At 44.2% G+C, this 23,954-nt stretch overlaps 1 protein-coding gene across 9 annotated transcripts in view; it reads right to left on the bottom strand.

The window, feature by feature from the left end:
* The window catches only part of ACACA (acetyl-CoA carboxylase alpha), a 277,027-nt gene that overhangs the window by 217,391 nt on the left and 35,682 nt on the right, over positions 1–23,954 (bottom strand). For 4 of the 9 annotated variants that reach the window (XR_004972815.1, XM_036340342.1, XM_036340341.1 and 1 more), the window contains 2 exons: positions 9,855–9,901; positions 6,990–7,242 (listed from right to left, as the gene is read on the bottom strand). Coding sequence is in view for 7 of the 9 variants with exons in the window: in XM_036340342.1 (XP_036196235.1) it covers positions 6,990–7,242; positions 9,855–9,901 (300 nt within the window). In the remaining 2 variants the exon portion in view is untranslated. Of the gene's footprint in view, positions 1–6,989; positions 7,243–9,854; positions 9,902–13,322; positions 13,346–15,344; positions 15,400–19,869; positions 20,021–23,954 lie in introns of those variants that run through there. The other 5 variants (XM_036340349.1, XM_036340348.1, XM_036340345.1 and 2 more) reach the window with 5 other exon arrangements.

Genomic DNA, 23,954 nt, shown 5'->3' on the forward strand with positions numbered 1-23,954 from the left:
AATTAAATATCAATAATGAGGTTCAGAAATATATCAACCTAGCTGATCTTATCTACAAGAAAACATAGTCGTCTACAATGAGGAATATACAATGTATATTCCCACCAACCTATAACTTTCTTGGGTATTATCCTAATACATAAAAAGTCAGGGGCCGTCATGACCGAAACAACCAGACGGATGACTGAACAGCAGGCTGCGTGGGGTGACCAGGCCGGCAGGGGGGGTAGTGAGGGATGACCAAACGACTGAACAGCAGGCTGCGTGGGGTGACCAGGCCGGCAGGGGGGGTAGTGAGGGATGACCAAACGACTGAACAGCAGGCTGCGTGGAGTGACCACATCGGCAGGGGAAGTGGGGGGGGAGGGGGGGCGGGGGGGGGGCAGATGAGGGAGACCAGGCCGGCAGGCAGAGGCAGTTAAGGTGATCAGGCTGGCAGCGGGGACAGTTAGGGGCAATCAGGCAAGCAGGCAGGTGAGCAGTTAGGAGCCATAGGTCCTGGATTGTGAGAGGGATGTCTGACTCTCAGTTTAGGCCCAATCTCAGGGATCAGGCTTAAACTGGGAGTCGGACATCCCCTGAAGGGTCCCAGATTGGAGAGGGTGCTGGCTGGGCTGAGGGGACCCCCTCCCCCAAGCACAAATTTCATGCACCATGCCCTAACTGGTTTGGCTCAGTGGAAAAAACATCGGCCTGCAGACTGAAGGGTCCCAGGTTCGATTCCAGTCAAGGGCATGTACCTTGGTTGCAGGCACATCCTGAGTAGGGGGTGTGCAGGAGGCAGCTGATCAATGTTTCTCTCTCATCGATGTTTCTAACTCTCTATCCCTCTCCCTTCCTCTCTGTAAAAATATCAATAAAATATATTTTTTTTAAAAAATTTCATGCACCGAGCCTCTAGTCCTATCTAATAACAGACAAACATGGTAATTGACCATACCTTCGCTATGCCTCCCATGGGCTAATCAGTGTGATATGCAAATTAACCGCCAACAAAGATGGCGGCTAACTTGCCTACTGCAGGCAGGGTGGGACAGCACTGCCGCCAGCGCGAGCCACCATCCCAGGCTGCAGGCCAGCCCCAGAAGCCGGTGATTGGGGGAGATGGGGGTCCCCTGCCCAGGCCTGACGCAATCCGGCGATAGGAGGGTGATGGAGGTCAACGCCTCTGCCTGAGGCATCAGGCCTGGGCGGGGGACGGAGCCGGCAATCGGAGGGGCCTGGGGGTCCCCTGCCCAGGCCTGACACCTGGGCCAGAGGCATCAGGCCTGGGTGGGGGGCGGAGCTGGTGATCAGGGGGATATGGGGGTCCCCAGCCCAGGCTTGAAGCCTGGGCCAGAGGCATCAGGCCTGGGCAGGGGGCGGAGCTGGCAATCGGAGAGGTCTGGGGGTCCCCTGCCCAGGCCTGATGCCTCTGGCTGAGGCGTCAGGCCTGGTCAAGGGGCCGATCCTGCGATCGGAGGGTGATGGGGGTCGATGCTTCTGGCTGAAGCGTCAGGCCTGGGTGAGGGCGGAGCCGATGATCGGGGGGAGATGGGGGTCCCCTGCCCAGGCCTGAAGCCAGGGGCAGAGGCGTCAGGCCTGTGCAGGGGGAGGAGCCGGCAATCAGAGGGGTCTGGGCGTCCCCTACCCAGGCCTGATGTCTCTGGCTGAGGCGTCAGGCCTGGGCGAGAGGCTGATCTGGCGACTGGAGGGTGATTGGGGGCGACACCTCTGGCCAAGGCGTCGGGCCTGGGCGAGGACGGAGCCGATGGGAGGGAGATGGGGGTCCCCTGCCCAAGCCTGAAGCCTGGGCCAGAGGCATCAGGCCTGGGGGGGGCGGGAGGGGGAGTCAAGCTGGCGACCTTTTCTGACCGCTCACTGGTTAAGCTCCCTGTATGCCACTGGTAATATTCTTAGTAACTTGGGTAATAGGAATCCAAAAAGGTGATCTAGGGTTTTTCAGCACACTCCTGGCGAAAAAAACGAAGGTCTGCTGCTGGAGGGCTAAGAAATGTCATATCTTGCCCTAGCCGGTTTGGCTCAGTGGATAATGCCTTGGCCTGCCGATGGCAGGGTCTGGGTTCAATTCTGACCAAGGGCATGTACCTAGGTTGCGCTCCTCCCTGGCCGGGGCCCAGGTCAGGGCTCATGCAGGAGGCAACCAATCAGTGTTCCTCTCACTTTGATGTTTCTCTCTGTCTTTCCCTTTCTCTTCCACATTCTCTAAAAATCAATGGAAATATATCCTCAGGTGAGGATAAAAAAGAAATAATAAAGAAATTATTATTATATGGAAGACACATCTTGAAAATGCCTAAAGAAAGTTGTAATTTTTTCATGGCGAAGGGACTGGAGTCCGTGTTGATGAAAAAAACTTGCTGGCTGCAGTGACTGGCAGTGGCTGCAGCAGCAGAGTGATGGGGCTGGTGCCTTCCCCTGATCAGCCCGGTCACCTCCCACAAAGGGAGGCCAGACTGCGGCTTAGGCCCTATACCCAAGGGGAGCAGGGAGCGGGCCTAAGCCGTCACTAGGACATCCCCTGAGGGCTCCCAGTATGTGAGAGGGGGCAGGCTGGGCTGAGAGACACGCCCCCCCCCCCCCAGTGCACGAATTTCGGGCCCCTAGTCTAGATATAAAAGGCTAAGTATTCCTCTGACCGGTAGCTATGACACACATTGACCACCAGAGGGAAGATGCTCAATGCAGGAGCTGCCATGACGCACACTAGCCAACACCACAGACCTGGCGGCAACAAACCAACATTCAACTTCCCCAAGTGGGACACAGGCCCTGCCACCACCCCAGAGTGACACCCCACCAAATCGTAGCCAATGCTGCCAAGACCCCATGGCACAAAATGTGGCCCACAACCCAGCCCAGCCTGGAAATGGTCACTATGGGTGCCAGGTAATGACATCACATAGCAACACCTGGCTTCCTCTTCATAGCAACTAGCCTCCTTGCAGTTTCCTCAGCCCAGGAACACGACTTGCTTTATAGCCAGGTGGAAACATTTTAATCAAATATTTGTGAAGCATTTTCATGTGCCTCATCTCATTTGATCCTCACAGAAGTCAGAATCCTATTTTCTTTTCATTAGCTGGAAAATGGAGATTTAGAAAGTTTAGAAACTTGACCCAACTGAAAATAACTAAGAAATGGTGGGACTTGAAAATGACTTCACGTTTTCTCACTGCACAGAATAAAGTTAAAGACTGCTGCAGTTAAATATTTTACCCTTTGTTCTCCCTGTGTGATCTATAATAATAATCTGCTTCGTGTTGATATTTACTGTTGTGTTGCTGACAATTACCTGAAAGAGAAGTTGGGGTGCTTCACTGGGCTGGAAAAGGTTTAGCTAAATCAGAAAGCAGGTCTAATTAAGCAAGTTTATTCTCTATATATAAAAGGCTAAGTTGACTCACACGTGTGATACATATAAAGCTCTCACTGGAGCCAATCGCACGCATGTATTTCGATCTGTCATTGTCAATCGTGAATTTGGTTGACACTTCTATTATAGAGAAAGGGCGAACAGCGATATTAAAATATTTCTTGTAATTAATTTCCTTTCAATGTGCACGAATCCATGCATCAGGCCTATAGTTTTCTCATGTTTGGGTCATAAAGCTTAGAAAGTGATTCATCCAGTCTTTCATGGGTACTCTAGAAAATATGTGATGCAAGTCATCACAATCTCTGGAAAAGATGGGAAAGATATTCCCACCTATCCATCATTCTCACAGACTTCTCATTTCTCACCTAAAACCAAACCCTAAACTTGAGAGGCCCACTCTTATTCTATACAATGGCAATCACTTCACTTAGTTTCAGGTTACCTCCAGTTACCATCTCTTAGGAATGTACCTGTCCCTTTCTTCAATATCATCTGTGAAGGATTAGGCTATTCACTCAGAAAGCTGAACCAGTCTCTAGTTAACTTTGGGTTCAAAGAATGAAAACGAGTACCTGAACCCATATCCTCATTTTCATAGATGAGAAAAATCAGTCCAAAGAGGTACCATGAATTGGTATGGTGGCATAGCTAATTGGTGGCAGATGTCAGAACAGAGTTCTTGCTAATATCAAATAAATTTGACTGAATTTAAATTACCCCAAGAACACCATATTCACAAATGATTTAAGAAATAACTTTGTTTCATACTGGAACATTAGCTAGCTGAGAGTGAGTGGGAAGTGGCACTATCTCCTACACAGGATGCTGATCACACTTCAATCCATAGCTACTCCACGAGCTATGGGAATGAGTTTTGCAATAGTAGGGCATGCAAACAAATTCTCAGGCACACATACCACTGATCACACAGTCTTTGCAATAAGAACCATCAACTTTGGGAATGACTTGGCAACTATAAACTGCCTTGTAATATCATAAGCTGAATTTCCTATAATGGTATCTATCTAACCATTGCCAAACTCACAATTTCCAAATCCAACAAAGGATATTCTGTTTCACATAGTCTCATATTAGACAAAAATTCTTAAGGTGCTGTATAGCTTCAAGAATTTAAATTTTTGGTTTGTTACTCCTCATCCAAGGATATTTTTTCCACTGATTTTTTAAAATATATTTTAATTGATTTTAGAGAAGAAGGGAACATCAATGATGACAGAGAACCACTGATGGGCTGCCTCCTGCACGTCCCCCAATGGAGATCGAGCCTGCAACCCAGGTATGTGCCCTGACCAGAATCGAACCAGGGACCGTTCAGTTCACAGGCCGACGCTCTATCCACTGAGCCAAACCAGCTAGGGTTCCACTGATTTTTAGAGAGTAGAAGGCAGGGGCAGAGGGAAGAGAGAGAAAAAAACACATCGATGTGAGAGAGACACATCGATTTGTTGCCTCTCACACAGCCCCAACTGGGGCCAGGGATTGAACCTGCAACCCAGGTACATGCACTTGACTAGGAATCAAACCTGAGACCCTTTGATGAGTGGGACAATGCTCTAACCCAGCGGTTCTCAACCTGTGGGTCAAGACCCCTTTGGGGGTCGAACTACCCTTTCACAGGGGTCGCCTAAGACCATCAGAAAACACATATATAATTACATATTGTTTTGTGATTAATCACTATGCTTTAATTATGTTCAATTTGTAATAATGAAAATACATCCTGCATATCAGATATTTACATTATGATTCATAACAGTAGCAAAATTACAGTTATGAAGTAGCAACAAAAATAATTTTATGGCCGAAACCGGTTTGGCTCAGTGGATAGAGCGTAGGCCTGCGGACTGAAAGGTCCCAGGTTCGATTCCGGTCAAGGGCATGTACCTGGGTTGCGGGCACATCCCCAGTAGGAGATGTGCAGGAGGCAGCTCATCGATGTTTCTCTCTCATCGATGTTTCTAACTCTCTATCTCTCTCCCTTCCTCTCTGTAAAAAATCAATAAAATAATAATTTTATGGTTGGGGGTCACCACAACATGACGAACTGTGTTAAAGGGTCGCGGCATTAGGAAGGTTGAGAACCACTGCTAACCACTGAGAAACGCCAACCAGGGCTAGGATTTAAATTTAACCCAATCTTTCTCAACAGGACACTGTGACATTATGAGAACAATTTTTGGTGGTGTGTGATTATCCATTGTAGAAGGTTTTAAATCATTGGTCCTCTGTCCTCTAAAAGCAAGTAGTCCCATCAGGCACAACCCCAACACATTTACAGATGATCTTGAGGGGAAAGATACCATCACCAGTATTAGCCCAACTGGTGATGTGGTTCAGTGGTTGAGCATGGACCCATGAACCAGGAGGTCACTAGATCCCTCCCCAGTCAGGGTACATGTCCGGGTTGCAGGCTCGATCCCCAGTAGGGGGCATGCAGGCGGCAGCCAATCTTTCATCATTGATGTTTCTATCTCTCTATCCCTCTCCCTTCCTCTCTCTCTAAAAATCAATAAAAACATATTTAAGATGTTTACATAAAAACAAAGACCTGACCCCTTAAGTGAGGTATTTTCCCTCTTTTGGCCTGTTTTCTCATCTATTTAAGTAAAGGAATTAGACTAAATTATCTCTGGTTCATTATAGTTCTAGGAATCTGTGAAGTACAGAGTGTGTATCTTGAGTATATAAAAAAGGAGTTGAATTACTTTATAATCCATTAATGATAGAAGTATCAAGATAATAACAGCAGCAATACCTACCCTAACTTATGTTTATCTAGGCTAGACCTATAATATAAACCCTGGCTGCATATTAGAATTATCTGGAGAGCTTTAAAAGAAATTGCCCCAGCTCCAAGCCAATATCAAGTGAATCAGAATCGGTGGTGATGGGGTTCATTTCTTAAGGCTCCCCAAATGATTCTGATGTACAGTGAAAACCAAGAACCACTAATCCATAACTTTTAATCCAAGAAATGCAAAGCAAATGACCAAAGGTTAGTATATCACACACTAGTTGTACAATCAAACATCAACAAATAAGAACAATCCAGGGTTACTATTTACTGATATTCTCAATTACATATAGGGAACTGCATTTCTAGAGAAAAAGAAGAGCTCTATAACAATCCCTTATTCCTTCTACAGCTCTTTATTGAGTACTGGCCCGGTCAGAAATAGAATATAACTTCCTGCTATGATGAAGTAGTTCAAAGAGATATTACTACAAATTTGCCCACCCTTGCAAAAGACCTGTCAATCACCAAGATAGTTACAACAATGGTAGTCAAAGTAATACAGAGACTGAAATTCCTCAACATAACTCTCATTCTCTAGGTCTCAGTAAAAGATCTAGTATGTAGAAAGAACCAGAAAAAGTTGAGAGTAATGTTTAGGAAAAGATACTTTCAAAAACTATACTCCAGACAAAGTACATCAGTTTCCACTTACTTACTCATCAAAGCTTTAAGACCGGTGACATAGGAAAAGAAGAAGCAATCTTGGATAAAATTATTCTTACTCTTTTCAGAACAAACTCAGTGAAAGCAGGACATATTAAATGGATAAAACATTAAACTTCTCTCTCTTACCTTACATGTAAGGCCAAGCCATCCTGTAGGCTAGAGATGCCCATATCAGAGAGTGTATCCGAGCTGACAGAAGTGGGTGACAGAGAGCCCTCCTTCTCCTCCAGTAGATCCAGCTTCACCAGACTGCTGATCTCATCCTCCGAGTTATCTTCAGACACAGAACCAATTATGAATCGGGAGTGCTGGTTCAGCTCCAGAGGTTTGGCCAAGGAGGATGGCTCATCCATTATTTCTTCAAAATGAGCTCTCAGAGCTATGGAGAAAATGAAGAGTGAGGAAAGCAGGTTATAGATAATAACCTATATCTAAAGATAACGACAGGTTATACCTAGTATGGCACAGCTTGAACTTGGAAGCAAGGCAGAGTCTGAGAATTTGTTTCCTTAGCTATTCTATTTCAGGGCCTTTGTTTTCTACAAGGGAAGGAAATCTAGATCATAGTAACTCTGCCTAAAAGATTAAAACTAATTTCCATTTCCTCAAGAAATCATTTTCAAAAAAAATATAAGCCACTCCCAATATCTTTATCAATTTGATGATGTCCAAGAGATAATCAGAAACCTTTCCAGTAGGTGAAAGCTCCGTTTGTATATTGTAATTTTGGTTATTAGTATTGGGGAGAATGTGGTAAGGGTTTTGGAAGAGTGGTGTTCATTGAAAACTTGGTGTTTAGCCCTGGCTGGTGTGACTCAATTGGTTGAGCATTGCCCCAAGCACCGAGAGGTCGACAGTTCGATTCCCAGTCAGGGCACATGCCAGGGTTGCAGGCTCGATCTCCAGTAGGCCACATGTCGGGGCAGCCGATAGATGTTTCTCTCTCCCCGCCCCCCCTCCCTTCCCCTCTCTGTAAAACAAAAAATAAAAAAACATTTTAAGCTGAAACCGCTTTGGCTCAGTGGATAGAGCGTCGGCCTGCGGACTGAGGGGTCCCAGGTTCCATTCCGGTCAAGGGCATGTGCCTGGGTTGCGGGCACATCCCCAGTGGGAGATGTGCAGGAGGCGGCTGATCGATGTTTCTCTCCCATCGATGTTTCTAACTCTCTATCTCTCTCCCTTCCTCTCTGTAAAAAAATCAATAAAATATTAAAAAAAAAACACAAAAAAACATTTTAAACAACAACAACAAAAACCCTTGGTGTTTACAGTAAACTATACACCTACCACCTGGTTCCAAACACTACACTATAAGAGACTATAAATTTTATATATAAGTGCATTTATGTATAAATATATACATAAAACATTTATGTATAAATATACATACTACATAGTGAATAGATATACATGTATATATCTGTACATATACATGGACACACTACACGTTACAATTACATATGCACCATTATTTTTGTGCAATTTGTGAATCGGAGCTTGTTCATTTATAAAGAGAAAACGTATCTGTAACGCTAGAATAGTGGTTCTCAAAGTGTGGTTTCTAGTCCAAGAGCAGTATTACCTGGGAATCCATTAAGAGTACAAATTCTTGGGCCCTACCACAGACAAACTAACTATGTCAGAACCTACAGGTTGGGGCCCAATAATCAATATTTTGCCAAGTCCTAAAATTTGAGAACCACTATGCTAGAAGAATAAAGCAGTAATAATAAATTGTCAGGAATGCTAAAAAATACCTGCAGACAGTTCCTAAAAGTGAGTTGGAGATTATTTATTTAAGCTAACTTTTATGTTTAAAACTAGAATCAAATATAAAAGTATGCAAACTTGACATCTAAAATTTCTATACATTTCTCCCTTGGAGTATTAGGTTTCCTTAAAAAAATTTTGTCTAATGTCTCCAAATTTTATAAAGAGTTCACTTTCAGAATATTAAAAGAAAACCAAATCATTTAAAAAGGGAATTAGGGAGAGAGAAGGAGAAAGGGAGGAAGAAGTTCTAACAGATGACCACTCCAAACATCAGAAAGTACAGCAGCAAAAAGGCTACTTCTTTCACATTTTAGAGCAGTTCATAATCAAGCTTAAGAATAATAAATTTTTTAAAAACCTCCATTTCAGCTAACAGAAAATAATGGCTGCCTTCTTCACAAGAGAAGTAAGTAAGGTATTCAGGGACAGATTCTACATTATAGCCTGACCAAAATTAGGTGACTAGACTAAAAAATAAAATTAGTAAGAAACATTTCTCTGATTCCGTGGAAAAAATGGGATTGACTAATAAATGAAAGGCTCTAAAAAAGTCAACTTCAAATTTTTTTTTTCCTAGCTAAGAACAGGAAGGTAGCCTTCCCTAAAGGGTTGCAACGATTGGAAGCAGCCCAGTGTCAACAGCTAAAGATCTGTCCACCAACCAGCAACTCTACTTGAATGGTATGCCCAGGCACAAGCCTACAAACCATCAGAAGAGAGGTCATGTATGGAAAATCACGGAGTAGCTGTCCAGACACTCTAGAACAGCCATGGGCAAACTACGGCCCGCGGGCTGGATCTGGCCCGTTTGAAATGAATAAAACTAAAAAAAAAAAAAGACCGTACCCTTTTATGTAATGATGTTTACTTTGAATTTATATTAGTTCACATAAACACTCCATCCATGCTTTTGTTCCGGCCCTCCGGTCCAGTTTAAGAACCCATTGTGGCACTCAAGTCAAAAAGTTTGCCCACCCCTGCTCTAGAAGCTACTCTACAGCTCGTCCCACTTCCACTGATTCTAGTCCTGAGTGAAAGAGAAAAGGTGATGGAATACTAGCACTGTCAGACTTGTTCACTCAAGTTATCACCCCTAAACTTGCATATATTCTTTTGTGGAAGGCAACTTTCAACATAAAAGCTTACAGGTTAATATTTTAGCACACGAACATAAAATTTTTATCACATTGAAAACAAGGAGCATTATTTATAACTGACCTCTTATAATTCTTACTGTCTGAGCAGATATCCACTTCCAAAAAGAACTAAAAAAAAAAGAAACGGAGAGATATTTGAAGTATTTTTTAAAAGAATTTCAAAATTATTAATAACTGTTTTGCTCAGCATAATATAAAGTAATAATACTCAAAGTATGATTTTCTGGTCAAATCTATTATTGAACTTGAAGCATAAAGTTTAGTTGTTTACTATTTGTTCAAATCTGTGAATCAAAAACATTATATGCTCAAAGACGTTTTATTCATGAAAGTATTAAACAATAATCCAATATTATAATATCACAATATTCCTCTTCCATGTATACTTAGATGAACACATTCCAACCCTATGATTTCCAATATTTCATAAAAAAAAGAAAAAAGAAAGAAAACCACTAGATTTGGTACAACCCAGTCAGACAATGATTATGTTTCCAAATGGTTATACCCGCCTTGGTCAGTGTGGCTCACTTGGTTGGAGCGTTGTCCCATGCTGGTTCAATATCCAGTAAGGACATACACCTAGATTGCTAGTGCAATCCATGGTTAAGGTGTGTATGGGAGGCAACCAATTGATGTTTCTCCCTCTCAAATCAATAAAATGGCTATACCCACCCATAAAGTAAAGGAGAGGACAGATCTCCTATTACATTAAGTCCCTAAACTCTAAAAGACCAAAGAATCTCTAGTTACTTCCCAAATCCTGGGTTTCCTTCTAGGCCCAACAATTTAACTGTACCCAAGGTAGAAATTCTCAAATTTGACTATTTATAACAATCACCTGTTGAGCTTTTAAAAAACATATAGTATGTCTAAACTCCACCCCAGATCAACTGAGATTCAGAATTGCTGCTGGAGGCCCAGAGATCTGAATATTAAGTGTCACAGTTGACAGACACAGTTCCACTGGTTTGGGGTGAAGAAAACATAAGGAAAGAACCTATTACACAGATAGGGAAATCCAGAGCTTCTAAGAGAAGACCCTGAATGACAAGTGACAAGATTGGGGATAGTGTAGGTATGTTAATTGGGGAATTAAGATTTACCCCATTATGTAGTTTGAGCTAGAGTGGGGCCTTGACTTATGAGTGTCCCGACTAACGAGTTTTTTTGAGATACCAGCTGTCTCTCCTACGATTTTTTGCATTGAGTTGATGGAGTAATTTGAGTTAACGAGCTCCTTAACGAGCTCGGTCTCAGAACGAATTAAACTCGTAAGTCAAGGCTCCACTGTATAATTTTGATTCATTCACACTAGACGGCCACTGTGTTGGCTGTTGTCATTTTTTCATTTGATAATCTAAGGGAAAAGAGGTCAGTGCCCCTGACTAAACAGTCAGTTATTACATGTTTTAAAAATGCTTGTGGCACACCAGTTGAAAATAATTACATTAAGTGAAGAAACCAAAGGTGAAGAACAGTATGTAAAGTATGCATAATTTGTATTTAAAAAATTAGCAGAGTGGGGAGCATTTGTTTGAATATGAATAAAACCTCTATTTAAAAATAAATACATTTAAATAAATATATCTGATCATTACTATTAAGAAATTATAATGATGAAGGGAAACTAAGATGGCGGCATAGATAAACACCGGGAAATTGCCGCCTCCCACAACAATTGAAAAATACCGCAAAGGACAGAGCAGACATCATCCAGAACAACAGGAAGCCTGGCTGAGTGTAAATTCTACAACTAGAAGGAAAGAAAAGCACACTGAGAGCCAGAGGAGCTGCGGAGGTGAAGTGCAGAGGTACGGCGGCTCGCGCGCCCGCGGAAAGAGGGTGGCACCTGAGGACGCGGCTGTCTTTTTGAATCACAAGCTCCCGACTGCTCTGAACTCCGGTTCCGGGAAGTCTCTGGGGACCCAGGACTCATACGGGTAGAAGCTGGACTGTCGGGCAGCGGGCGAACTTGAGTGCGGCTTTCCCTCAGAGGTGCTTGCAGCAATTATCGGGTCGGGTCGCTGAGACGCGCGACTCCTTAGGAGAATCAGCCATAGCTGCTGGCTCCGCCCTTTGATTCCCTGAGACCCCGCCCCACCCAGGCTGCGGCAGAGGCGTTTGCATGTGAATGTACCTAACTGCAGCCGAGCCAGGCAGACCCGGAACTTCCAAGAGAAGGCCCAAGGCCCCGCAGCGGCTTGTATTGCTTCACAGCTGAGCCTCTTCGTGGCTCCTGCTGTGTGGCCTCAGACAGAGGCTGAATTAGCACCTCCTTAGATCCAGGAGCCACTGTACCCAGTGGTCAGAGGGGGACCATCCAGATTGCAACTCCTCAGATCCATAAGGGACACACTCAGGGAGCAGACCCAGTGAGCACCAAAGCCCCACTGAAGCAAGTCTTGCCCCAGAAGGGTGGCTTCAGCACAGAAGTTCTCCCACTGCAGACACAGCTGATTCTCACTGCCAATTGGCCTGGAGGTCAATTCCTCCCAGTGATCCTACAACAACCAAGGCACCAAGAGTGCACCAAGAGTGTCCACCTCAGGTAACTGGGGAGGCTGAGCCACTGGGCCCTACAGGACACCTGGCACGCAGGGCCACTCTATCAACACAGGGAAGCAGCCAAAATGCGGAGACAAAGAAACAGGTCACAAATGGCAGAAATGGAGGAAAGCAAACGACTGGATATAGAGTTTAAGGCCACGTTTATAAGGTTTTTCAAGAATTTTATGGAAACCGCCGATAAATTGAATGAATCCCTCAATAAGTATAGTGAGACCATGGAGGACATGAAAAAGGACCAACTAGAAATTAAGCATACACTGACTGAAATAAAGAATAATTTACAGAGATCCAACAGCAGACAAGAGGATCCCAAGAATCAAGTCAAAGATTTGAAATACAAAGAAACAAAAAATACCCAACCGAAAAAGAAAAAAGAAAAGAGATTCCAAAAATATGAAGATAGTGTAAGGAACTTCTGGGACAACTTCAAGCGTACCAACATCAGAATTATAGGGGTACCAGAAGGAGAGAGAGGGCAAGATATTGAAAACCTTTTTGAAGAAATAATGACAGAAAACTTCCCCTACCTGGTGAAAGAAATGGACTTACAAGTCCAGGAAGCGCAGAGAACCCCAAACAAAAGGAATCCAAAGAGGACCACACCAAGACACATCATCATTAAAATGCCAAGAGCAAAAGATAAAGAGAGAATCTTAAAAGCAGCAAGAGAAAGACAGTCAGTTACCTACAAGGGAGTACCCATACGACTGTCAGCTGACTTCTCAACAGAAACCATGCAGGCCAGGAGGGAGTGGCAAGAAATATTCAAAGTGATGAATAGCAAGAACCTGCAACCAAGATTACTTTATCCAGCAAAGCTATCATTCAGAATAGAAGGTCAGATAAAGAGCTTCACGGATAAGAAAAAGCTAAAGGAGTTCATCACCACCAAACCAGCATTATATGAAATGCTGAAAGGTATTCTTTAAGAAGAGGAAGAAGAAAAAGGAACTCTTACCATTTGCCACAGCATGGATGGAACTGGAGAGCGGATAAATACCACAGGATCTCACTCATTTGTGGAATATAATGAACAACATAAACTGATGAACAAGGACTGATCCAGAGACGGAGAGGCATTGATTGGACTGTCGGGCCTTGGAGGGAAGGTAGGGGAGGGGAGGGGTAAGGGGGAAAGATCAACCAAAGGACTTATATGCAAGCATATAGGCCTAACCAATGGACACGGACAACGGGGGGGTGAGGGCATGAGCGGGGGGGGGCGGGGGGGGGGGGTAGAGGGTAACGTAGGGACAAGGACACATATGTAATATCTTTTTTTTTTTTTTTAATTAAATCTTTATTGTTCAGATTATTACATTTGTTCCTCTTTTTTTTCCCCCCCATAACTCCCCTCCCAGTTCCCGCCCCACCCTCCGCCCTCACTCCCCACCCACTGTCCTCATCTATAGGTGCACGATTTTTGTCCAGTCTCTTCCCGCATCTCCCACACACCTTTCCCCCCCCAGGAATAGTCAGTCCATTCCCTTTCTATGTCCCTGATTCTATTATAATCACCAGTTCATTCTGTTCATCAGATATTTATTCACTTGATTCTTAGATTCACTTGTTGATAGATGCATATTTGTTGTTCATAATTTGTATCTTTACCTTTTTCTTCCTCTTCTTAAAGGATACCTTTCAGCATTTCATATAATCCTAGTTTGGTGGTGATGAACTCCTTTAGCTTTTCCTTATCTGTGAAGCTCTTTATCTGACCTTCAATTCTGAATGATAGCTTTGCTGGATAAAGTAATCTTGGTTGTAGGTTCTTGATATTCATCACTTTGAATATTTCTTGCCACTCCCTTCTGGCCTGCAAAGTTTCTGTTGAGAAATCAGCTGACAGTCGTATGGGTATTCCCTTGTAGGTAACTGAGTTTCTTTCTCTTGCTGCTTTTAAGATTCTCTCTTTATCTTTTGCTCTTGGCATTTTAATTATGATGTGTCTTGGTGTGGTCCTCTTTGGATTCCTTTTGTTTGGGGTTCTCCGCGCTTCTTGGACCTGTAAGTCCATTTCTTTCACCAGGTGGGGGAAGTTTTCTGTCATTATTTCTTCAAATAGGTTTTCAATATCTTGCTCTCTCTCATCTTCTGGCACCCCTATAATTCTGATGTTGGTACACTTGAAGCTGTCCCAGAGGCTCCTTACACTATCCTCGCATTTTTGGATTCTTTTTTCATTTTGCTTTTCCGGTTGGGTGTTTTTTGCTTCCTCGCATTTCAAATCATTGACTTGATTCTTGCGCTCCTCTGGTCTGCTGTCGGGAGTCTGTATAATATTCGTTATTTCAGTCCGTGTATGCTTAGTTTCTAGTTGGTTCCCCAATATAAGATCGAGGGTCTCATTAGTTTTCTTGTAGATCTCATTAAGTTTATCGGCGGCTTCTAAACAGTTCTTGAGAGACCTTAAAAGTGTGGTTCTGAACTCTATATCTTCCATTGACAATTTTGTCCTGTTTCTTTGTCTCCGCATTTTGTTATGCTTCCTTGGTGCACCCCCTAGTGGTCTTTGTTCGCAGTCTTATAGTTAAATCTTGATTGTTGTAGCTAATTCCAGGGAGGGTTTGACCTCCAGGCCAAGTGGCTATGAGAATCAGCTGTGTCAGCAGTGAGAGAACTTCTGTCCTCTAGGGAGGTGCTAATCTAGCCTTTGCCTGAGGCTATCCGGCAAATGCCTGTGTGCAGGGCTTGGGCGGGGCGGGTCGCACAGGATCAACAGGGTGGGCCGGAGAGAGCAGTTATGGCGGCTCTCAGTCCTGTCCCCAGGGGCTCTGCCTCTCTGAGTCCCAGCACCCGCTGCAAAGCTCAGAGAGAAAGCTGCACTCGCTCTGACCGAAGCCAGACAGTCCCGCTTCTCCCGTTTGAGTCTGGGTCCCTAAAGACTCGCCCGGATCTGGATCTCAGATTCTGCGACTCCCTCCCGATTGAAAACGCCAACCGCGCCCTCCGCCGCCAGCCCGCTCTGCGCACTCCGCACCTCAGAATTTGACTTCAGCACTGCGCCTCCTCTGAGTGTCCGTATGCGTTTCTCTTTCCTCCTAGTTGTAGGACTTCCACTCAGCCAGCGTTCCTGTGGTTCTGGGTGATGTCCCTTCTGTTTTTTGGTTTCACTTTTGAAGTGGTTGTTCAAAGCAGCAAACTCCGGCGTTAACCTATGCCGCCATCTTGGTTCTCCCCACATATGTAATATCTTAATCAATAAAAAATATATTAAAAATTTTTTAAAAAGAAATTATAATGATATTAATAACACTGCTTGTCTCTGGTGAAGGGTACTAGATGGCTGCAAGACAAAATTAGGATGGAGAATGTCACTATATATGCTTTTATTACATTTGTTTTCTCTCTCTTATGTTTAAAACTTTGAACTATGTGCATGTATCACTTATGTATTACCAACTGAAGATCTTAAATACGTTAACAGAAAGTTTTACCCAGCCCACCCAGTAAAGCTCAGTGGTTGAGCCTCGACCCACGAACCAGTAGATCATGGTTCAATTCCAGGTCAGGGTACATGCCCAAGTTTTGGACTCTATCCCCAGCAGGGGTTGTGCAGGAGGCAGCTGATCGATGATTCTCCCTCATCATTGATGTTTCTATCTCTCCCTCCCTCTTCTTTCCTCTCTGAAATCAATAAAAATAGGTTTATATATAAAAAAAAGTTTTACCTAATTCCATGCCACTCTGATCCTTTATCTCCTATCTGCCTGTGCATTTAAGTAGACCATGAGCATGTCATTCCCTTATTTAATATATGTAATTAACTCTGTTATCTTCTTAATGAAGCTGGAAAAAGTTATCTCTTCCAATCATTTTAGATCTACCACCAATAGCACCTTACAATGCTGTGTAAAAACTAGGCTTCTGCAGGCCGTTTCATAAGTATTCCAGTTAACATTTGAGTTACAAAACTAGGAGGCATGAACAACGGGTTTATTTCAAATATTACCTAGAAACATTAGAGGCTTCCAGGTAAAAAGCCATTTTGTGAATTCGAAAAGCTTTGGGATTATGAATCAATTTTCCCTTATAATCTTACTTCATAGAACAACAGTATTTAGAAAAAGCTGAAGCCATGATTTAGATGTGTCAGCTACCTTCTAAACAGTCTCAAGATAAAAAAATTTTCTTTGAAAACACATTGCTTTTTTGTTGTTGTTGCCCCCCAGTTCTCTGGATTGTACTTTATGTTACCTGGCAGAGATGTAGAGGAGACATTTACAGGTTAAAGCAATTCCTAGTCCTCTTGGAGTTACAATAGCTTGTGTTATTTTAAAGAGACAGTTTTGAATTAAAATAATGACAAACTTAAAAATTAGTTGCCCGAGATGATGGATTGCCTATAGCTGGAATTTTCAATAGGAGTATCAGATAAAATATTCTCATATTACGTGGAAAACTGGACTATAAAATTCTGAAGGTACACTCTAATACTAGAAGTTCTACTAAATTTTTGGATTTTATAAGATGGAATCAAAGGGAAATTAAATAGCTTGCCTTGTCAGGGCCAGGAATACCACTAAATGTTGACACACAAAACACAAACCAGCTATCTATCCTCCTGGTGCTAATCTACTGATATTACTCTTATTAAACTTGAAAACTAATCAAGCTCCTATCAACCTACTATCCCCCCAATTTGGCATGGGTGTAAATACATACATATACGTGTGTGCCAACTTCTATGACTAAGGACAGATTTGAAAGCTTTCTACAAATTTTTAGGAACTTCATTAATGAGCGTACTCTCTATTTCTATCATTGGAGATAGCCAAATACACATAAATAAAACCTTATATTTCCAGAAAAAGATTCTCCAAAACTGAGCCTGCTTTTCAAACTTAACTCCATAAATTCATTTGTGTTATTTTTAAAATGAAAATCATTTATACAAGCTTATTCTCTCTGGGATCACTAGTACTGCCAAACAACTTCAATTCCTATTGTCAAGTGATGGTAAACATTACTGTGGTTCTTTATATAAAGGAGGGTGAATATGGCATGCTGAAACAATGAAATGAACCTAAGTCCCAAATAACATCATTGGAAGGCCAAACCGGTTGGGGCCAACAACCTCTGGGTAAGGCACTTAACGTTGTTGATGAAGCCACTTTTCACTTGCTTAAACATTCAGAGACTAGATGGCTTTATGGTAGCTTGAATAAATAAAAAATTGGTAAGAGTACTGTATCATTAAAGCACACATACCAAGAGTGGCTGAACTCATAAGAACCTATGCTCTATCAGATTCATATTCCTTGTGTTAAGTGCAATGTCCTTATAATACTATTTGTCAGTTTCCTATCTAAGAGCATCTTCACATAAGCCATTAGATTCAAGTAAAGTAGTGAATAGTCACTAAATTGTACACTTATTGAAACAAACAAAAAACTAGTTAAGCAATAATCTATTAGAGTGGAAGATCAGTGAATACTTCCTTTAAAAATGTTAGTCACCTCATAGTTAAAGAAACTTTTTCAACCAATGAGTCTTTACTGTTCATTCACTTCTTCATAATCGTGCTGTTTTAAGGGTTTGGGAAAATGCTTGATGCATAGCTTCTACCATTATTAATCTTTAAGAGCATATTAGTTAACCTTTTTTTCTGAATTGTAAAAAGACTCCTCCAATTAGAAATTCTAAATTCCAATGTATTATTCCAACAATTTTCATTTTAATTTACTTCTTTCTTCAACCACGACTATTAGTATATTATATATTTTTTAAAAATTATTTTAAAGAAAGAAAAACACTAGCCCCAGACCTGTTAAACCAGTCTGTGTGATGGCCAAAATGTTTTCCTAATCACTAACTGAAAAGGTAACAGAATTTTACATAATGTTCTACACCTGAACCTGTTCACAGCACTTTAGAGAGGTAAATATCAGAGAGAGAGTTCTGAGGCTGGCTTTCTTTCCCAATGCCAGTTCTTTGACATAACCTAGTCATCATCTGAACTATACGTTCACTAAACTAAATGCCACCATTTCCCAACCTTCCCTCCAATTTTAAAAACAATTCAACCTTATGCTTGATGTATTTCAATTCTGCACTGGTAAATTCAAAAACAAAACTTCTGCAACACAAGTAAACCCAAGCGGCTTTGTAAATTAGTACTTTGTCTTGACATCTTTAGTAACTATTCTTGGATTCACAACAGTCCTCCTATTATTAGAAATGAGGAAATTAAGTCAAGAAAAGTGGGAAGAGACTTGCTACTTTGTAACAAGCAGGCACTTACCTGGACACTGCAGCTGCTGTCCTGCTCTATATTACTGTATTAGATCACACACTGTCCTTAAAAGTGCTTGCCAAGTAGGCAGCACAGAAATACTTCTCCATCACAAACATCCAAAGCATTCCCACCAAGAAGTAAGAGACAAGTCCGATAATTCCTATCACCCAGAAGGAAGAAACCATGTAACCAAAGTAAGCATGTTTCTCAATGTTTCATGGGGTTGGAGGGGGGGAAAAATGAATGAAAAGAAATCTAGATTAAAGGGATCAACCTCTGAGAGTGAGGACTAGGTTATGAGGTTTATTCCACACATTGGGAAATTACTGAAAAACTGCTTAAGTAGAAATGGAATCAATCAGGAAATCCTAGGGTCTCTTGATTTCGGACTTAAACCCCGAAACAAACGTATCTGAAATTAAAGTATTCCCTCTACTGGGAGCAGCTATATTCTCCTATGCTTCTATAAAATCTACAAGACCTGCATGGAGTCCCTAGTATTTAGAGCTGATTCCAAGTGTCCAGGGGTGTCCACTTTCTGTGTCCAAATCCAAAAATAATGTTGGCACTGACCCGAGCAGGACCTTGACGCACATTTTCCTCTGAAATTAGCCTCACATCACCTTCCGACGTCCTATCTCCAATAGCTTGACCCGTATAGCAGATGGGAAGGAGAGAGTAACAGGAACGCACATTTATTTACTAACAGAAAACAAACCCTGGGAGCGAGGTCTGGCAAGGGACAAGTCGCCTGGCCCTGCTCCCACCCCCGCACAAAGACACGGAAGCCAGGGTCCCTGCACCCGACACCTCTCTCTCCAGAGTTCGAAGACTTTCAATGCAGCTGGACCCAACCCTCCGCATCCCCCTCCCACGTGGGTCTTTGCTCTCTCGCTGGCGCAGGGTCGCCTCGGAGAGAGTCGCCGGAGGAAGGACCCGGACCGCGCCGGACCCAGCGAGGGAGTGGCGTCCAGGGAGCCCCAGGCCCACCTCCCAGCCCCTGCCTAGAGGCCCCGGGCTGCACGCCTCCCAGTTCCGGGTCGCAGCTCCCACCCCGAGGCCCCAGGCCCCTCCACGACTCCACGGAGGGGCACTCGAGGCCCCGGAGCTGCGGGGAGGGCTGGCACGGGGGTCCGGCGGCTCCGGCGGGATGGAGCCGGCCGCGTGCGGGCCGGCGGAAGATGGGAGGCGGCCCCGTGGAGCCACCTCCCCGCCCCGGGCCCCGGCCTCTCCAGGCCGTGAATCACCAGCTTTGGGGCACCCTCACCTCACCTCCCGGCGGCGCGTCCGCGGCCCGGCGTCCCGGAGCCCCTGCGCGGCGGCGGTGCTGGGCGGGAGGAGACGCGGCGAGCACCGCGATGGCTGACAGGCGCGCCGCTCGAGGCCGGCCGGGCACACGGGGAAGGGGCGGGGCCTCCCGCGAGCCGGCCCGCCCCCGGCCCGCCCCCGCCTCCCTCCTCCGCCCTCCTGCCGCGTGGGGTGACCACGTCCGGGGTTACTCCAGGCTGTTCACCTCCGACCCCGCTCGGGGCCGCCGCGCCGTCCGGCCGGCTGAGAAGCAACCCGCGGGTCCCGAGGGCCCGGCGACAGCCAATGGGAGGGCGGCGCGGGGCGGGGCGACGTGAGGCGATGCCGATGGTCCGAGCGCGCTCTGCCATTCGGGACCCAGCGGCTCGGAGGCGGGCGGGTCTAGGGCCGTCGCCGAGCCCCGAGGCCCGGCCTTCGCCGCCCTTTCCGCCGGGGGCGGGGGCGGGGGCGGGGGCGGGGGCGGGGTCCAGGGCCGGTCGGCCGCCCCCGCTGGTGGCGGACAGGGGAGGGGGAAAATGGCCCTGCGTGCTCCTCGGACCGGGGAGCGAAACGCCCGGGGCCAGCAGGCGTGTAGCGCGGGAAGGGAGCCCTGGACCGAGCGAGACCGAGTAGAGTGGTTGGTGTGCGGGCCTCGGGAGGACCTTTGCGTGTTCAGTTCTAACCCCCTGAAGAGGTGGGCATTGCACCGTGGGCTGTCCAGATCACACGGGCTGGTTTGCAAGTTAGTGCCGGCTCAGTGACCCCTCTTCCGGAACCACGTACCCAGATTCCCTCGGCTCGCTCCTCGGACCCGGAGCAGCCCACCTCCGAGGCGTCTCTGCTGCTGGATCCGGGGGCGGGGCGGGCCAGCCTCAGGAAGGAAAGCTCAGCAAGAAGGGCCGTGGACTGAAGGACCGCAGCTTTTTCTGCCCGCCCCGAGCAGGGAAGATTCCTGGCAGTAAATTCCGGACTTCTCGGATTTGAGTGTGTCTCCCAACTTCCACTGTGGTTCCACCAAACCTTTGAGATGAAGCCAACCAATTTCTCTATTTTTTTCTTTATTTATAGCAGACTTTCATGGTGGCTGTGTTGAAAATAGGAACTAAAGAAAGTCCCAACATATAATAACTATTGTGCCGGAGAAAAGAGAAAATTGCACTTCAGAAGAATGGAGTGAGTTTAACCCCTTGCAAGGATTTAATGAGCACCCAGAGTACTTTTCCGATCCTTACACAAGCTTGTGCTAAAGGCCAAGAGATGTACAGAGGATGATTTGGCAAGAAGTTCTGTGCTAGAGGGCAAAAAATGCATAGGGTAGAAACACACACCTGAGGTCAGAAGTTCTTGGGCCAAGGAGAGGCAGGAAGATTGGAGGATTGACCAACAAGGAGCAATATTCATCTAGGAGCCCTCAATGCCATGAGGTGGTGGCTTCTCTAAGAATTTACCAACCTACTTTAAAATATTAGGGACTAGAAACAGAAATTTAGAAAGATGTAGACTTGACAGAGCACTGACCCACATTTCACAATAGCTGTGTTTGTCATTGGATGCATGTCAGTTGAACAAAGGAAATCAGAACTTAAAGATAATTGCAGGTTTAACAGGATGTTTGACTTAGCTTACTGGGGAAAAAAAAAAAAAGGCCTGGAAAGAGGGAAGTTTTACCTCTCCCTGATAGTGGTCTCTGAAGCTGGCATGAAGGAAGTGACTTTGGAAAGAATTAAAAATTTTGAGGTTGCCTCTTTTCTTTTTCATCTGCCTTTCCTAGTTCCCATGAAGTAATAGGAACTCTGGCCCCAAGATTGCTTCTTAATGGTGTTGCTGTTTATCAGCTTTAGGAGCACTGCAAAATCAGGTTACCCTCAAAAACTATCCTTATGTGAAATTTCAGCAAGCCATTACATGTCCTGCTTTTGACCTCACTGAATATTTGAAGTAATTGAGCTCTAAAGAACTAGCCAAGGAAAGGCCTAATAAAAAAGCTTCAGTGAAAGAAAACGAAGGATGAATTAGGATCTACCAAGACCATGTGGGATCTAATAATCTAATCATTACCATCAAATGTTAAGACAAGTGGGCAGAGCTGTGTCTTTAAGGCAATACACCTGAAATTTCAACAACTCCAAAGTGGTGCATGCCAAAACCTGCCAATCTTTACTATAAGCTCTGTAGAGCTGTTTCAGGAGTTCTTGCCACACAAGCCATTATGTCAGTAAGAAGCGGAGGAGGAGAGCCAAAGGGTGGAGAGAACTTACTATACAAGACTAACAAGTGTAAGAGAAGGGAGTAGAACATTTCTAGAAGCTGAAACTAGACAGCAATATGGGATGAATTGTGTCCCAGAATTCCTATGTTGACATCCTAATCCCCATCACCTCAGAAGGTGAATATATTTGGAGATAGGATCTTTAAAGAGGAAGTTACATTAAAATGAGGTCATTAGGGTAGTCCCTAATTCCAAATTATTGGTGTCCTTATAAAAAGAGGAAACTAGGACACAGACACACACAGAGGAGACACCATCCGTGAATCACAAATTGATAAAGCATTTGCCAGAATTGTTGCTCTTATGCTGGAGAAGATGGCCATCTACAATCCAAAGAGAAGCTTCTCAAGAAACCAACCCTGGGAACACCTTGATTTTCGGACTTACAGTCTCCAGAACTGTGAAGAAATAAATTTCTGTTGCTTAAGCCACCCAATCTGTGGTACTTTATTATGGGAGCCTTAGAAAACTAATACAAGGTCCCAAATACCAAATGGCTTCCAAGTTTTTAAGAAGGTTGTCAGATTTATCCTGAACATTCCAGATATCATCCAACCTTAAAGATGGTCTCTAATATTGGACATTAACTATAATTGAAAAAATCAATTTTTAAAAATTTAGGGGGGCCCTGACTGGTTTGGCTCAGTGGATAGAGCATCAGCCTGTGGACTCAAGGGTCCCGGGTTCGATTCCGGTCAGGGGCACGTACCTTGGTTGCAGGCAACATACCCAGTAGGAAGTGTGCAGGAGGCAGCTGATCAATGTTTCTCTCTCATCGATGTTTCTAACTCTCTACCCCTCTCCCTTCTTCTCTGTAAAAAAAACCAATAAAATATATTAAAAAATTAGGGGGAAAGCCCGGCTGGTATGGCTCAGTGGTTGAGCATCAACCCAGGAACCAAGAGGTCACAGTTCAATTCCTGGTCAGGGCATATGCCCAGGTTGCAGGCTCAATCCCCAGTAGGGGACATGCAGGAGGCAGCCAAATGATGATGTTTCTCTCTCTCTCTAAAAAATTCAATAAAAACGTATTTTTTATTTTTTTAAATCCTCACCAGAGGAACGAGGATATTTTTTTCCATTAATTTTTTTGTTTGTTTGTTTGTTTAGCGAGAGTGGAAGGGAGGGATGAAGGAAAGAGAGAGAGAGTGAGGAAAGAGAGAAACATTGATATGAGAGAGACACATCGATTGGTTTCCCTCTGTTCACAGCCTGGGATTGAACCTACAACCAAGGTACATGCCCTTGACCACAAATCAAACCTGCAACCCTTTGGTCCAAAGACCAATGCTCTATCCACTGAGCCAAACCCACTAGGGCAATAAAAACTTCTTTTTTTTAATTATGGAAAAAAGATGGTCTCTCACCTTACTGTGGGAAAGTAAGAAAAGTCTGAGGGGTCCCGTCATTAAAGTGATTACAGTCTAGTTGGGAAGACAAAACTAAACACCAAACAGAATGTCTACTACTTGCTCCGTAGATGACAGCCATGTGAATTTTATAAGAGCCATAGATGAGAGAGGATAAATTCAAAAAATTAATAAGCCCAGGAATACATAAACAGTATGTTTATATGTGTGTCACTGTGTATATGTTGGCACTTTATTGTCAATTATACTTTAGTTTATGGTAATGTTTCTTAAAGTCTGTTTCCACTGAGTACCTGCAACAGAATCACTAGGTACTTATTAAAAATGCAGATTCCTAGCCCCACTGCAGACTTTTTTAAGCAGTAATTGTTCACCCTGATAATCATTCAACTGAAGAACAATAGGATTTATCCTTATTGTCCCCCT

Source organism: Myotis myotis, unplaced genomic scaffold (assembly GCF_014108235.1).
Source record: "Myotis myotis isolate mMyoMyo1 unplaced genomic scaffold, mMyoMyo1.p scaffold_m19_p_17, whole genome shotgun sequence".
Taxonomy (NCBI): Eukaryota; Metazoa; Chordata; class Mammalia; order Chiroptera; family Vespertilionidae; genus Myotis; species Myotis myotis.